Here is a 17,766-nt window from a genome sequence, read left to right on the forward strand (position 1 = left end):
AATGATCGTGGTGTAGCTCGAATGTTAGAAATGCATAACAAGTTTAGGATGGATGAAGTTGAGTTATTTGTTGAACAAGTACCAATTGACTTAAAAATGAATTCACCAATTGGTAATTGCATACCTTTGTTACTTGGTGAAAATGATGGTACTAGTAATGTTCAAAATCCATTTACTTTTGAGCATAGATCAGAAAAGGATGAGGAAGACGAAAAAGGAAGACAATGTGCTGATGATAGTGTAGGAGTTGAGGATGTTCATAATGATGATAATCAGGATAGGGAAGATATCTTGCCTTTTTTAGTTGTTCGTGAGGCAATTGAAAGAGAACAAATGAGATATGTGGCTATGGATGAGGGATGATGTAACTTGTCAAATAATCTAGATACAGAGAATTTAGATGACCTAATTGAATAATCTCCAATGCAATATCATTTGGCACCATCACCACAGTTTGAAAATGTTAAAAACATTGGTCATGTTGTGTCAAGTGATTGGACCCCATGGGGAAACACTCTCACGAGACATCCAATCGGAGAGTTCACAGTTGGCCAAATATTTAATTCCAAAGGAGATTTGCAACATGTTGTAAAGATGTACTCTATTAATTCACACCAAAAACATATCGTTTTGTCATCCACAAAGAAATTGTTGGTCTTAAGATGCTAGAAAGTTGAATAGTCTCAATGTCCTTAGAGACTTCGTGCTACGGTTGTTAAAGGGACGTCTTTATTTGAGATCAACAAATATAATGGCCCGCACACATGTGTCAATCCTTGCATGAACCAAGATCATCATCAGTTAGACTCGAACCTAATAGCCTCCCATATAGAGGGAATGATTAAGACACAATTCACACTTTCAATGGCTGCCATTCAAGCAAATGTTGTAGAAAGATTCGGGTACCGGATCTCATACACTAAGGCTTTGAAAGGTAAGCGTAAAACATTAACTAATTTGTTTGGTGATTTCTATAAATCATACGCTAAATTGCCACATTTTTTTGGTGCCTTAAAGCAAGCAGATCTAGGATGTGTTGTAATTTCTAAAACATTCCTAGATAATATGCGAAATGAAGAGGTATTTTAGCTAGTCTTTTGAGCATTTCATCATTCTATAGAGGGCTTCAAGCATTGTCGTCCTGTGCTAACTATTGATGGTACACACTTGTATGAGAAGTATAAGGGCATTATAATGATTGTCATGGGGTGTGACGGAAATAATCAATTGTTTCCTCTCGCTTTTGCATTAATTGAGAGTGAAAATGTTGATAGTTGGGGATGGTTTTTGGCATATATTAGAAATTGAGTAACTCAAATGAGGGGTGTTTGTGTTATCTTCGATCGTCATCCGAGCATTATGGTTGTGTTTGTTGATGTTTATCTTGGTTGGTCAAAGCCAAATGCATATCATCAGATTTGTATGTGCCATCTTGCTAGCAACTTTATGACTCGCTTTAAGGACAAATGCTTGAAACAACTTTTATGTAGAGCCACCTTAGAAACTAAAGTAGAAAAGTTCAACATGCATATGGATAAAATTGGGTGAATTAATCTAAACACACTCAGCTGGTTAGAGGTTATTCCCTTTGAGAAATGGGCACTATCACATGATGGAGGTCGACGATATGGCATAATGACTACGAACATGTTAGAAATGTTCAATAGTGTGCTTAAAGGGGCATGAAGCCCAATCACTGCATTTGTTCAATTGACATTCTATTGAGTTAATAGTTACTTTGTAGTAAGAAGAGAACATGGTGCTAGTAGACTTGTTTCAGGTGAAGAATACACTCCTTATGTTGATGTTAAGATTAATGCAAATGTTGTTAAGACAAGTTCTCACGAGGTTGTTTTGTATGACCACTTCCAAGGAATGTTTCATGTGAAGGCCAATAGGGGTAGTAAAAAGACATCGTTTGGTGGGCGAACATATCGTGTTAACCTACGTGAGCATGGATGCACATGTGGCAAAACACTCATATATGGATTCCCATGTGGTCATATTCTAGTGGCATGTCATTTTCGTTCAATTGATTTTAGATCATTTGTTCAACATTATTATACTATGCAATCATACTTTAGCACTTGGACACCATTGTTTAATCCCATACACAATGAGTACAAGTGGTCACCATATGATGGTCCAGTTATTATGCCTATTGATTCAATGAAATGTGTCTCTGGTGGACGACTTAAATCTACTCGTTTGCACAATGAAATGGATGTTAGAGAAGGTAAAACCTCGGTTATATGTGGTTTATGCAAACAAAGTGATCACAATCGTTGTTCTTGTCCAAATAAGAACATGAGTGTTGGGCCTTCATGATGTGTCATTGACATTGTATTTCTTCTTTAACATAGACACAAGTTCATGAATGATTTAATTGTGTTTAACTTTTCATTGGCTTTGGTTAGCTTTTGATGTTGACATTACGTTATTTGTATTTTGGACAATACCTATGTTATAAGAGAGACTTTGCTGTTAATTTCAAAATTATAATATTAACAATTATTAGTCTTACAATAATATATCATTTGCAGATGAATATTTTGATTAATCAGGTTGTTTGTATTTTGAAGAATACCCTATTTATAGGGGAGACTCTAGCGAAATTTTTAATATTTGGATGCGAACATTAGTTTATTACATTATTTTTCATTATTGTACTTGGATATTGATATTGGTTGCAGATGAATATTTTGATTATTCAGGTTGCTTGTATTTTGGAGAATACCCTATTTATAAGGGGACTCTGCCAAAATTTTTAAAATTTGGATGTGAACATTAGTTTATGACTTTTTTTTTTTCATTATTGTACTTGGATATTGATATTGGTTGTAGATGGATATTTTGATTAATCAAGTTCTTTATATTTTGGAGAATACCCTATTTATAAGGGAAACTCTGTCGAAATTATAATATTAACATTAGTTTATTATGACAATATAGTAATGGAGCATAAAGAGGGCAGATCCGATCCAGATCCATTAGATCGCTCTATTTTAGTGCTACAGGACAGACATAGGTCTCAATTAGTGGATTATGGTCAGGTATATATGTATATGTAAGTATAGATGTATATAAAAGCATAATCATAAACCTTAATTAAGTTCTTATTTAATCGAAATGATATCTTTTTGTAGCTTAATCGGGTATTAACATGTCGACAACGTTTATGAACATTCATGCGAGAGTGGGAAATGGATCCTCGTATTCGGTGATATGTGATGCAGTCTGGTTTTTATGGTGTATATCGTGTTGGACACATTTCACTAGATTGGTCATTGATCATGAGTCTTGTTGAGCAATGGTGGCCTGAGACACACACATTTCATTTACCTATTGGAGATATGACTATTATTTTACAGGATGTGGCCATGATTCTAGGATTATGTATTCATGGCCTCCTATCACTGGCATATGTGACATAGATTGGTCACTACTATGTTCAGAGCTTTTAGGTATGGTCCCACCTCCATCTCAGATTAGAGGGTTTGCTATATCAGCACAATGGTTACGTAAGCAGTTCTCATATCCACCAGCAGGGGTCGATGATGTTATTTTACAATGTTATACTCGTGCTTTCATATTAGCACTATTGGGTGGAGCATTGTTCGTAGACAAGACTAGCACACATGTACAGTTATGTTACCTTCCACTGTTGAGAGACTTCATTGAGATTTTTCACTATAGTTAGGGCAGTGTAGTGTCGGCATACCTATATAGAGAGTTATGTCGTGCGAGTTTGGATAATGCCACAGAGATTTTTGGACCTATCATACTATTACAGATATTTCGACATAACTATCTATTCTAATTAATTGACTCACATTATTGTTGTAAGTTGTTTAATTTTGATAATAGTATCTAATTTTGTAGTTTTGGTCATGGGAGAGACTTCATGTGGGTCGACCTAATTTTGGTCGTCCTCTAGTGTCTATAGTAGTCCCACATGTACATGATGATGATTTACATGATCATCTATTGCCAGATGAGACACTCCCAATTGATCCATTAGGCCACAAGTGGAGAGTACCTCTGTCTTGGTCTCATAACCCATTACCACATGTGTTGACATTCTATCGAGATTAATTGGATGCCCAAACACAAGATTAGGTAAAGTGTTGATGCATAAGATTACCTTTGCAACATTTTCCACCAATGTGACTAATTAATTTTAAAAAAAATTATAGATTATGGGAACCATATACAACATATTTGATTGCACATCTTTCGGATATATGTCAGGTTGATGAAGAAATTTGGCGAACTATGTCACCTCTAATTTGCTTTGATATTATCTAGTGGCATAGACCAGAACAAGTTTTACACCAATTTCATATGCAACAAGGGATACCTCCACCTTATTTGATAGATATGGAGCTACATTTAGTGGATAGGCGATGACGACATCGATGTGATTAGGCAACATTCCATGCTCAGTATATTTCTCTTTGGGCTACTCATTCTGAGTGTATTGCGACAACATGACTTGCTATTACTACCATGGATTTTTATGATCCATATATACAGTGGTATCGATGTATCACGCGACGCTTAATCGCACATGTTTTGCATAGAGATCATATGAGGTTCCATAATTCAGCTTCTGCCACTGAGTTATTGGTGAGATCATTTGAGATACAAAACCATTTTTTAATGAATGTTAAACTTAAATTATGTGCAAATGCCTCATGTTTCATTTTCTTATATAGATCACTATCGTATCGTTAATGGCTATTTTAGATGATTTGGAGGAAACTCACCGAATTTTTATTGATGTTTTACGTGCTATAGGAGAGGACCATCGCGTACACTTGACACAAGAGCCATCTACATCTTCAAGGCCATCCATGAGACCACCATCATTGATTACACCTGTTAGGGTACCACCCATTAAAGGTCGGGAAAAAGGTGGTCGTTGAGCCGGTCAGCGACATGTACCTCTGGCATCTACTTTGGTACAACCCTCACATCCACTAGTTATATCTATCCTTCCTCTGTTTCAGCCATCTGCATCATTAGAGTCACCACTCTCTCCCCCTAATGTATCCATACCAACCCATTCATCTCGACCCGAGACTACCATACCATCTACCCTTACCCCTGTTGAGCCATCTATATCATTAGACTTACCTTTCTTCCTACATGTTACATCTATATAGACTTCTTCACCTCCACCCCAGCCATCTATATCATTGGATGCACCCTCACCTGTTACAGAATCTATTGCACCTCCACCTATTACAGAGTCCATTGCACATCTACCTTTTCTTGAGGGAACAGCTCATGTCGCACGATTACATGTACGGGTACCTAGAGGACATCGAGCTCCACGTGTACGTCGAGTTCTATCTCCATCAGTCCCATCTAACTCGACAGCTCATGTAGATGGCGTGTCACAGTCTATAGAGATGGAGACTTTTCAAATAACACGGATAAATACAACAAATAAGGCCATTTACCGTAGATGTTCACAACGAAAGAGAAAGATTCCATCATGTGGGATACATTGAGAGCTTTTTTCTTGTTTGTAGAATTATAATACTTTGGTTCATACATTTAAGGTTATATAAAATGTTAATTCAAATTAGTGATGTTATGTTATTCACTTGTTTCCTTGATAATTTAAACAAATAAGACTCAAATGCATCCTAAAGTCTAAATGAAAGAAATTCTAACTAAACAAATTGTTACAACCATAACCTATCTTTCTTTCATATAATTAAAAAATTATACATTTTAACCAAGACATAAGTTCAAATCATACTTAATAAGGAATAACCTAAAATCATAATCATTGGCATTAATTTTCATATGAAAATGTAAAATTTTAAAATAATATAAAACAATTTGTTTAGTTATTTTAAAATTTAAAAATAATATGAAAAAATAATATGAAAAAATAATTTTCATTAATTCATATGTGATAAAATTCATAAAACAAATAAATATTTTATTTACCATAAATATATAAATTTTTATGGGAATGCATGTAGGCGGAATTATTTTCTCAAAATTTCAAGGAAAATATGAAAAAATAAAGATAAAAAATTTATATAATTTTAAAATAGTCCTAAAGAAAAAATTTATTAAGGATAATTTGTAAAAAAAAAAAGTAATTTTAAACTAACAATGGAAAATTATAAGAAATTTTCCCCACTCTGAAACGAACTTTAAGGAAATTTGGTACATTGTTTAGAAATTTTGGTACATCCATAATTTACACTAAAATTAAAAATAAAAAAAACAAAGTTCTAAAATCTCATTATTATTTTTTTAGATGATATATGGTTACATGAGTTTCCCTTGAAGATATTTGTGAAATCATAGTTAGTAACTGCGGTTTTAAAGAAAATTATAAAACCACAGTCTATGACTGTGGTTTTTAGGATATTTTTAAAACCACAGTTACTAACGTTTTATGATTATTATGATAAAGAATATTTTTAAAATAATATTAAAATCACAATACCATTAAAACGGGGGTGGGTTAAAAATAATGTTGAACCACAGTTACTAATTGTGGTTCTAAGGAAAATTGTACAACCACAGTCACCAATTATGGTTTATTACACTAAAAAATAAAATAAAATCCATGTGAATGCTTATGTGAATACAAAATATTACTTTGACAAATATTTTGAGACGGGTACTATTTTTACCATTTTTTTCTACCAATAGATTATTTTGGACTTAAACTCAAGGTTGAAAGTCACATGTTCAAACATGGAAACGTCTTATCAAAACAGTTTCTTCCTCATATAAAGTTGGGATTATTTTCACGTCCCTTTCACTAACAATCCAAATGATCCAAGAAATCTTTCTAATTTTGTTCTAACTTAAATCACATGGTCCTCTACATTTGTTCCATTTTAACCAATTTTCAATTTATCATGTAGACAAATAAAACCTAAATTTATTTATTGTTTTAAATAAAAATTAAACGCTTTGCAAATATTTAGTTTTGGTTGAAAACTTTTTAATCTTGTGGTATCCTCTTAGTTAGGGCACAACTTGGGCGAACTCACCAAATTCAACTCAAACTCAACCCGACGTTTGGATGGGCTTGAGCAAACCATTTTCAAAACTTGGATTAGGGTTAAGTTAAGTTTTTTCAACCTGAACTCAATTTGAGCCAGATTCAAGTTAAGGTTAACATGAATCCAATTTAATATTTTTATAATGTTTATAATGCATTTTATCCTATATAATTTTTTTTTCTTTTTCTATTTTAAATAAAAAAATATCAAATTATATTATATCATATGTTTTTCATTAATTTTAGAAAATATATAAATTCATGTTTGTTCTTTTATTGTTACCTTGAAATTTTGTCATATTTATTATTTAAATTTTGATATAAATATATTAAAATAATATCATAAATAGATTTTTGAATTATGCAACCCGACTAACCTAAGTTTAACCTAATTAACCTAAGTCTTCCAAGAAATCTTTCTAATTTTGTTCTAACTTAAATCACATGGTCCTCTACATTTGTTCCATTTTAACCAATTTTCAATTTATCATGTAGACAAATAAAACCTAAATTTATTTATTGTTTTAAATAAAAATTAAACGCTTTGCAAATATTTAGTTTTGGTTGAAAACTTTTTAATCTTGTGGTATCCTCTTAGTTAGGGCACAACTTGGGCGAACTCACCAAATTCAACTCAAACTCAACCCGACGTTTGGATGGGCTTGAGCAACCATTTTCAAAACTTAGATTAGGGTTAAGTTAAGTTTTTTCAACCTGAACTCAATTTGAGTCAGATTCAAGTTAAGGTTAACATGAATCCAATTTAATATTTTTATAATGTTTATAATGCATTTTATCCTATATAATTTTTTTTCTTTTTCTATTTTAAATAAAAAATATCAAATTATATTATATCATATGTTTTTCATTAATTTTAGAAAATATATAAATTCATGTTTGTTCTTTTATTGTTACCTTGAAATTTTGATATAAATACATTAAAATAATATCATAAATAGATTTTTGAATTATGCAAACCGACTAACCTAAGTTTAACCTAATTAACCTAAGTCTAACTTGAACAACTCGAACTCAATCCAAACTTAGAAAAATGAGGTTGAGTTAAGCTTGGATTGAGTACTTTGAGTTAGAGTTTGGATTAGGTTGAGTTGAAGCTGATTATTTTTTAATTTGGGTTGAGTTTGAGTTAATCATCCATCCAATCAACCCACCCAAATTGTAGTTTTATCCTTGGTGATTGGGATTTTAAACCAAATAAAAATTATAATCCATATTAATTTTTTTATTTTCTAAAATTATAAGAAATCATGAAAGTTTTACATTTGAGTTTGGACACTATTCAATAAAGGAACTAGGATAACTTCATCCATCCGCAGCAGGGTGATTCCACTCCTGGTGTCGAAAGTAAAATTCCACCCACCCAAACAACCTAGAAGCCCATTTTACAGGCAACTATCCTCGGTTCGGGGGACGCTACCCCCGCGTCCAAACACCCACCTACCGAGTCTATAGGAGACCCTGAGAGTGAGAGGTGAGAAGGATCGAAGCATGGAGAAGACTAGCGTACGAGTTCTGTGCCCTAAGCTCTTGATCATCAGAAACGTTTCGGGGCTCCAATGGCTTATCGGATCCCCATTTTTTCCTCAATTCACCATCGTCTCCACTCTCACATGCATTCACACTCTCGGCGACTCAACTTCTCCGGATTACAACAAGGAATCTGGTGACTTTCCGTTTGTTTCCCTGGAAAATTAAGATTCACTCCGATTTTATAATTATTGTTACTGTTGTTGTTGTTTTGTTCGGTTGATATTTTTTAAATAATGTGAGCAGAGGATCTTCGGACGTTGCTGTTGAGAGGATTCCATGTCATTGGAGCATTAGTTGTTGGAAGCAAATGTGATTTGGAGCGGGTTGCCGGTGAGGCCGCCGATGCCTCACGCAGAATGAGGAAGTTTCTCTACGGTGACGAATATGGAGGAAAATTAGGAAATCAAGATTTGATTGGGGCAGTTGCAGATTCGGAAAGTGGGGAAATTCACTTTTTCGTGTCAAGAGGGGAGAATCCGGCTGGCCTTGAGTGCGTTAGTTCTGTTATTTATGAAGATAACTCTGGAAAGTATGTTTGGGATACTGGTTGTCTACTCCATTGTGTGCTTCCGATTAAGTTGCCGTTCTACTTTCCGGTGAATAGTCCGTCCGGTGAGTTCTTCATTGTTGTCACATTCTATGGATTTAGCATTCAGAGTTTGTATGTGATGGTTAATGGTTAAATGGTTTCTGACTTATAGTGCAACCTTGAAGCTTTTTAGAATTTTAAAGCTTAGGACTTTCTGTTGAATGAACCATAGGCTGATGTGAAAATCTTGTACCCCAATTCAAATAAAGATACTGGCATATAAGCAAATCAATAAGTGAGCTTAGGAGTAATTTAGAATTGCCCCTAGTAGAGACAAATACTGATTATGAGGAAATAAGAGAAGTGAAAGCACTAAATTTCACCTTGGTGAAGAAGATATTCTACTTCTGTGGAGACTTGAACCCCAGTGTGGGGGGCAACCCAACAGATTGTACCGATTAAGCTAGTAGGTATGTGCTTTCATTCAAATTAGATAAGGTAATAATAGACTCTCTAGTTGATTGGAGACAGATAAGACAACATGCCAACAGTTTTATAAATACATGAGTCCCATCTTGCTGGGAGCTTGTATATGCTGTTATTTAGGTGCAAGGATTTTGGAGGATTGGCCCATTGTTTTGAAGATGAATCATCTGGTTTTGGTTTAATCATATATTTTTTGTTTTGGAGCATAACAATGTCTGATGCCTTCAAGAGTTAAACCATAAATTCAGTAGAGCATAAATATAATGTCCTTTTCTGAAGAGTAAATTGTAAATTCAATGGGAAAATGTTAATAATTTGAATCTCACCTAAATAACTATGCAGGCAGCACATTCATCTCTGGGGTTGCTTGTTTAAGAGCAGTTATGTCCACTTGTCTGTAATATTATGACCTTTTATAGAGTGTAATTGTAAATTCAATGAAAGGGTAACTCTCTCCCAAACATCTTTACAGCCATGGGTCATTCACCCCTGTGGTTAATTGGTTAAGGGTTGTCACTATGGTAGACTGCCTAACTTGTTAATGTCTCTTTTAATCCTGCTGATGAATTGTAAAACCATAATGAAGCAGCTTTAGTAGCATGATTGGAAATGGAGACTTATATGCAAGAATCTTTGCTTGATTAAATGTAGAAAGGTAGCATATTATAGATGAGAGCAGTGATTGCTAACTCTCAGACGTCAGGGATGATATTCACTGACAGTTCAGAGTAAAAATGGGAGTGGGGAAATCTCATATATAAAAAAATGGGAGCAGGAAAATCACATATATGAATGGAGACCAATGTTTTAAATGATGCTGATACTAATTAGTTTTCTTTTCTCATAGTTCATAAATCTTGAATAAAGCTGGTGGTGCTAATCATGTTTTAACTATGGTTGTATTCACTCTTCTTGTATGACTGTTAACACTGTCAATTAGTGACACAGACACAGACAAAACAAACACAAAGTTAATTCTCAACTTTGTACAGGTTTTCGCGTATATTTTTATTTCAGGTTCATGTTGATTTGATTTGCAATTATATTTTTTACAGGAAGTTTTGGATTCATAACTTCACCTATTCTTCATTTTGTTCAGGTTTTTGTCTGCATATTATATTTTGGAGATGTATTTTAATGTTTAAGTAACTTGTTAGTGCTTCTCAGATGCAGGAGAGATGTATCTGCGTGCAACTGATGTGATTATTGCTAAGTTAAAAGATTCGGATGTCACGTATATGGTAGAAACATTAAATGAAACATCTGTAGAAGCACCTGGGCCTGTCATTCTTCATGGTGCAAAATTGGATTTTCATGCAGATCTCTTTGATGTCAATCAATTTGGTGACAGCAGTCAAGGATCTGGTGCAAAGTCTTTTCCGTGCTCATATTTTTGTTCAAAAAATAAAGCTGTCTTTTCTGTGGAGGTATGTAAAATTTATATTAGATTATTGAGGTGTTATTTTGCATATTGCTCGGAATGTTTAAAATTTGGTATAATTGATTTATATTAATTCCATCATTCCATGATTTATCTAAATATTAAAATGACAGCTGGCATTCATTTTTGTAAAAAATTCCTTTGCTTAGCATGCAGATATAATTCAAGTAAGTCTACTGCTTAATAAGTCAAGAACTTCTTCAAAATCTGCTGCACCTATTGCAGAATATTTTCCAGGTATTGACTTCATGTTAACTCATATTGAACCCATCCCCAGATTCATTCAATATATGTAAATAATCTTTTTTCATAACAGCATTACAACAGATGCAATCTCTTTTAACTCATCTTAACCACAACTAACATGTGTGCTTTCAGCTTCAGAGCAAACCAAACTTTTGGTTGTAGATTACAAGCTAGAAGTGCTTTGTTACGCAGCAAAGGATCTTCCAGTGACTTATGCAGTTTCCAAGTTAGTCGTCCCTGGCTTAGTTGACCAATTAAATTCAATAAAGAACACAATATTGCCCAACCTCCTAACACAACATCTTCAGGTAGGATTATCTGTTTCATATATACTACTACTACTATATCTGGGTTGTTATGAAGAAAATAATAATCTTCTCTTTCTCTCTCTCTGGGTACATGCACATGAACACATATATCAGTTCTAGAGCTAAAGATGTTCTATAGGTGCAAGTAAAAGAATGACAAAATTGAATTGAGAACAAAACTGTCACACAGGATTCACATGGACACACATTACAGTGCCAAAGCTAAAGATGTTTTCTGGTTGAAACTAAAATAATGAAAAAAGTGAATTTAGAACATGATAATTCATTGACACTGGATTCCTAGCATAGGTAACTCCCCTTTCCCAACAACCAAACCACACCATCCCCAAGCTCCCTGTGGTCAGCTTATATGATCACTTGCATAGTCAACATTTGTCCAGCCCCACTATGCTAGGGAGCAAAAACTTCTTTAGGCATAGTGCCCGAATAGAGTCTTTTTTATACATGCTTTTCTAAATTTACATTTTCTTCATCCATTATTGTGGTTATTACTGGAAAAAAAAAAAAAAAAAAACCCTCAATTCTTTTAGTGGGAGGAAAATATAATATTTTGTAACATCTTGATTCTAGTCACTTTGTGATATTTCCATTTCTTCCCATTATACAATTATTATTATGACTTGGGAAAAAAAAAATCTTAGTACTTTATTATTTTCTGCAAACAATTGATAATTCTATCACATTTGCAGCTACATCCATACCACTTCTGTCCTCCTGGGTTTTTGCATCCAATAACAGTTATATATGAACTCAGTTATGGGGAGACAGAAATGAAGCAAGGTAAGCAGAGTTTAAATTAATTTTGACGCATAAAATATCAAAAACCATGTACTTATCATGAATGGAGAATGATGAGAAGGCTTTACAAAGTCTCTTGAGTAGCATTGAGTTCTTCTCTATCAACTAATATGGATTGTTTTTATTTTTCCTGTGCTCAGGCTGCATATCTACAATTTAAAGTACTGTACCTTATGACCTCCTTTCTGAGCCATCTTGGATCTTTTATGCTACTTAAATTGACAAGCAAAGAATAGCTTATTGTTGCAGAGCTATCTTTGCTCATTTTACTTATTAGCAAGGAAATGCAAGCTTGTGTCTCTTTGAAGTTTGCATATTAGCTTTTGAACATCTGTTGGGTTAATGCATAAACAAGGCTTCTCTAGCTATGGGGGTAGAAATTAGATAAAGTATTATGGTATCAAAATCAGTTCACTTGGTGCATGCACTTAAAAATTCTACTAATGAAACTACCTGACATTAATTGGCTGCTTGTATGTTCCATAAATATGCAGCTTTAAATCTTGGGCACTTTAGACATTTGATTTTGGAACTTTTAGAGGCTTCTTGTAGTTTATCCTTTCCCTAGTAGTTGAAAGTTTCTATCCTTGATTGAAATTGTCTTACTTGGAATTAGTTCACTTGATATTCCCTAACTAGGATGGGGTGAAAATAAGTTGAAAAATAAGTAAAATCCATCAGTCGGTTCTGAAAGTTGTGATAGATTAAATTTCTTCATTATTCTCTATTTTCTAGTGAAATCCGAAAGTTTTATGGACTAGAAAAGCATTGGAATATAGAAGACAACTTATCTCAGGAATAACATTCTTTAACTTCAGTTGAATTTTAATTTTCTTACAGTTTAATATAGCTTGTTCTTTGCAGTTGAAGTTAGAAGATCCCTACATTCAAGGCTGGGATTACCATTTGATCGTCCTCTCCTACGAATTGCTAATGCCCTAAATTTATCTACAACCAAAGATAGTGCAAAGAGCAATTCAATAAGAAAGGGTAACCATTTAGCTTATATCAGGCAAATCTATCTTTAAGTCAGTGGATGGAATTTAATATATGTTTTTCCTCTTTCTGTTATTAGATGCAAACTCTATTGACACATTGATATTGTTAATATCAGGTTCTTCTTTGCTTAGAGATGTACATGTTGGGATTCCAAGCAGTGGGGGTCAGTGGTTGATGTAGATGCTTAATTTTTCTTTCTTTTATCTTGCTTCTCCCATATGTATTTTCATGAAAAGCATGGTGTTTTGTGCAGTTTCTGGAGGTGTTGTCTCTTTGGTTCAGGGTTCTTATGAATACTATCATTACCTTCAAGATGGCTTTGATGATTCGGTATGTCTCCTTCCAAGTATATATAGTCATTGTTTTAAAAAGCCAAAAGTCAGTCTTGACGTGTTTTTCCCAAGTGACGTGAGGTGTAAGCCTTGAGGTGGAATAAGCGTAAGCCTCAACCTAAACAAATAAATAAAGAATAAAAAAGAAAAGAAAAATTCAAAAAATAGAAAAATACTAATAAAATCACATGGAAATTTGATAACAATAACAAAAACCATAAAATTCATAATAACAAATCAAAATTGTTCGTCAATGTCATTAGTTTTCAAATTTGGCTCAACCTTCTCTCTTCTAAAATCCAATTCTTTCTAATAGCTTCATCAAATGATCTTTAGCACCTCATCTCTACTACTGTTTGTATCGTCCAAGGAATCATAATCATATTGAATTACTGTGTTATCCCCCCATTAGTGTCGATATTCACTCATTCTTCTACATCCATTAATTGCAACAACCTTTTGCTTTTATCTATCAATAATAAGATAATGATTGTGTATGAGGTCAAACACTACAGCAGCCAGTGACTCGTTTATTTCTTATTATCAATATCTTTTTTCCCTCTTCATTTAAAGGGTTAATAGTAAAGCCAACTGAGCTCTTATTCTATAAAAGGTTTACCCCTAGTCTTGGACCTGGGATAAAAATTTATAAAAACTATAAAAACCTCATAAAAGAACAAAGCCCATTCAAACCATTGAGTATTGAGGTTTAAACCTCTTATAATATATATATATATATATATATATATATATATATATATATATATATATATATATATATCAATAGTTTTCAAAGACTTTAAACCCATTACAACCCTTGGCTCGATAGTCTCAAGGCTGTACGCTTCAACAGGGTGAGGCTTAAGCCTCAATTACTCTATATTGAAGGGTATGACCCCAAGGCTAATTTGCAAACTCTTGCCTTGAGGCTCTCAATAGCCTTTTAAAACACTGGTTATAGTAATATCCTTTTAAGATGGAGTTCAGCCTTTGATGGTCATTTAATACGAATTCAAAAAATTACAATCTCGTGTAGCTCTTATCAGGCGGTATGTTCATATGTTAAATTTTGCTAGGTTTTTAGATGCTTTACTACAGTATACTCTCTTGAAAATTTTGGTATGCACATGTTTAGGGAATTGCAATAGCTACATCATGGGCTGTTAAAATAGTTCATTTTTACTAGGTCACATTTAGGCTATGTTTGGTTCCCGAAAAGTATTAAGTTAAGAAAAAAAATGTCAAGGAAAATGATTTTCTCATATTTGAATTTATTAGGAAAAATATTAAAGAAAATCAAATACAATTAAAATTAGTAAGAAACTTATATATTTTTAAATTATTTAATCTTTAGATAAAAGGGGTTAAATAAGTGAAATGAGTTTGAATTAGGATCTAGAAATAATTTATTGGTTTTAAATCTTTTTTTTTTTTTTTCTTTCATTTTTTCTTTCCTTCTACTTTTGCTCTCTGTTTTCATTCCTTCACATTTTCCCTCAAACTTTCCTGGAACCAAATATAGCCTTAATAATCAGGAACTGGTGCGCTTTGCCTACAGATTGCCCTTAAGCACCTTTGATGGTATGAAATTTTCATCAGTTGCCTGGGGTTCAGGTTTTTCAAAAAAGCTGGGTCTATTGGGTTAACATTGTTAGTTACTGCAAAATCCTAGATATCTTGTCTTTGATGATTTCTGGATTGGTTATGAGCTCAAAAAGGGCCTTCTGGATGATTAGATCATCATTTTTATCCACCTCGGCTTCTCACTGTTTTTGTCTTGCGTAGCTGTTTTTCTTCCATTCTGTCCCTGGGTTCAGTCTTTGAATGACACATAGTGTCAATGTATCATCTTTAGTATTTGAATTTTTTTTGAGAAGTCAAAATGGTATTTCCATTCTTACTGGAAAAGAAAAAGAAAAGGATAAAACATTTGTTATTTGAATTTTTTTGACAAATCAAAATAGTATTTCCATTCTTGCTGGAGAAGAGAAGAAAAGGATATGACATTTGATGTCTGATATTTTCAGAAAGTATAGCCTTGTTGTGTTTGGAAACATTAAAATGTTGCTGCATTTGAATATTTTTTTCTGTGCATATGATTTGCCCATGCAACTCTATGTCCTGAGTCCACTGACCATTCAATATTTCATTTGGTAGGGCTGGGGTTGTGCTTACCGTTCACTGCAAACCATTGTTTCTTGGTTCAGATGCCAACACTACTCATCCATTGAGGTTCCTTCACACCGGTATAAACTTTCATGTCTCAATTGTTTTATCATCATCATGCGAATCTGTACTTGGTCCTTACCTATGTTATATAGGTGTAGTTAGTGTTATGTAAGTTTATCTGACGGTTAAAATGCTTCCTTTCTCAGGGAAATACAACAGGCTCTTGTGGAGATTGGAGATAAGGATCCTTCTTTTGTCGGTTCACGTGAATGGATTGGTGCCATTGAATTAAGCTTTGTTTTGGACAAACTTCTGGGTGTAAGTATGTGACTGCAGTGGAAAATTGTTATTCAAGCCAGATGCATTTGTGATTTTGATAGAATAAGTTGCTGTTGTGAGCAGGTCAGTTGCAAAGTCATAAATGTAAGATCTGGAGCTGAGCTTCCTGAAAAATGTCGAGAACTGGCTTTGCATTTTGAGAACCAAGGAACACCCATCATGATTGGTGAGTAGGTCCAGCTGTGCTATTTTTCTTATTCTTCACATCTGCCTTGCATTTATGGATTTTCTTTTGGAGTAAAAACATCTTCTAGCATTTTCATGATCACTTAGGCTTATGTTTGGTTCCCATAAAATTTGAAGGAAAATACAAAGAAAAAGTAGAAGGAAAGAAAAAATAAAGGAAAATAAAAAATAAAAAAAGATTAAAAGTTGATAAATTTTTTTTTTTTTTGTTACTTCAAACTCATTTTATTTATTTTAACTCATTAATATAAAAATTAAATAATTTAAAAATACATAAGTTTTTAATTAGTTTTAATTATATTTTATTTTCTTTGATATTTTTCATAGGACAACCAAACATGAAAAAATCATTTTCCTTTGCATTTTTTTTCTTTCCTTAGTATTTTCCGGGAACCGAACATAACTTTAGACTATGTTTGATTCCTGAAAAGTAAGGAAAGTAAAAAAATTCTGAGGAAAATTATATTCTCATGTTTGGTTTTACCATGGAAAACATGAAAGAAAATCAAATATAATTAAAATTAATTAAAGATAATCTTTAAATAGAAGGGTTAAAACAAGTCAAATGAATTTGAAGTAGCATATAAAAATATTTTATTAACTTTAAAAATATTTTTTGTTTTTCCTTTTACTTTTCTTCATTATTTTCTTTTCTTTGCATTGTCTGAGAACCAAACATGACCTTACTATGTGTAGGCCCTTCAGAAGGTCCTGAGATTCTGTGTCAAGGGATTTATTAGTTTTGCATATAAATATGCAGGTGGTGGTGTTCTTGCATATACCCTGCTGGGAGTTGATTACAATGAATCCAGTGGAGATTGTGCATTTCTGATTCTTGACCCCCACTACACTGGCAACGATGATCTGAAGAAGATTGTGAACGGTGGTTGGTGTGGGTGGAAAAAAGCCGTCGATAGCCGGGGCAAGAATTTCTTCTTACATGATAAGTTTTACAATCTACTACTTCCACAGAGGCCCAACATGGTTTAACTATTCCAGTTTAAGAATGTGAACCAGCATCTTTACTTTCTGAACCCCTCTAGATAGGAAAGAGCCATCTATTCTCACCAAGCTACTCTCAATGAAGAATGCCGGATTCAAGTCAAAGTGAGGGTAAAATCTAGAACACCCGATCATATACACCTACTCAACTACCCAGCAGACGATCGAATTTTGTTTTTAAACCCTTTTTTTTTTTTTTTTTTAAATCTCTACTCCTTTGTCTTTTTATTTTCTTTTCTTTTATTTTTTTATTTTCTTATCCTTGAATTATTACTACCGTAGTAAAATTTATACAACAAAAGTTACTTCAAAAA

The 17,766-nt window shown here is 33.3% G+C and overlaps 1 protein-coding gene across 2 annotated transcripts; it reads left to right on the forward strand.

Annotated features, from left to right (window-relative positions):
- The first annotated feature begins 8,439 nt into the window (after positions 1 to 8,439).
- LOC100263796 (probable Ufm1-specific protease) lies at positions 8,440 to 17,766 on the forward strand. Of its 2 annotated transcripts, XM_010664756.3 has the most exons (13): positions 8,445 to 8,729; positions 8,840 to 9,208; positions 10,779 to 11,038; positions 11,202 to 11,289; positions 11,431 to 11,606; positions 12,317 to 12,407; positions 13,290 to 13,415; positions 13,540 to 13,587; positions 13,678 to 13,754; positions 15,914 to 16,002; positions 16,132 to 16,243; positions 16,328 to 16,430; positions 17,211 to 17,766. In XM_010664756.3, exons 1-13 carry the CDS (start codon positions 8,555 to 8,557, stop codon positions 17,438 to 17,440), a joined length of 1,944 nt encoding a protein of 647 aa, XP_010663058.1. In that variant the 5' UTR covers positions 8,445 to 8,554; the 3' UTR covers positions 17,441 to 17,766. The 2 variants fall into 2 exon arrangements, with proteins under 2 accessions (XP_019082236.1, XP_010663058.1); XM_019226691.2 differs by lacking the exon at positions 17,211 to 17,766 and having other exon boundaries at positions 8,440 to 8,729; positions 16,132 to 16,247; positions 16,328 to 16,371.

The sequence above is a fragment of the Vitis vinifera genome, chromosome 17 (assembly GCF_030704535.1).
Source record: "Vitis vinifera cultivar Pinot Noir 40024 chromosome 17, ASM3070453v1".
In the NCBI taxonomy this organism is placed as follows: Eukaryota; Viridiplantae; Streptophyta; class Magnoliopsida; order Vitales; family Vitaceae; genus Vitis; species Vitis vinifera.

Coding starts and splice junctions, on each gene's coding strand:
- LOC100263796 (XM_010664756.3), top strand. CDS start 8,555: ATGGAGAAGACTAGCGTACGAGTTCTGTGCCCTAAGCTCTTGATCATC. Junction 9,209..10,778: donor TCCGGTGAATAGTCCGTCCG/GTGAGTTCTTCA, acceptor AGTGCTTCTCAG/ATGCAGGAGAGATGTATCTG. Junction 13,416..13,539: donor GAGCAATTCAATAAGAAAGG/GTAACCATTTAG, acceptor TGTTAATATCAG/GTTCTTCTTTGCTTAGAGAT.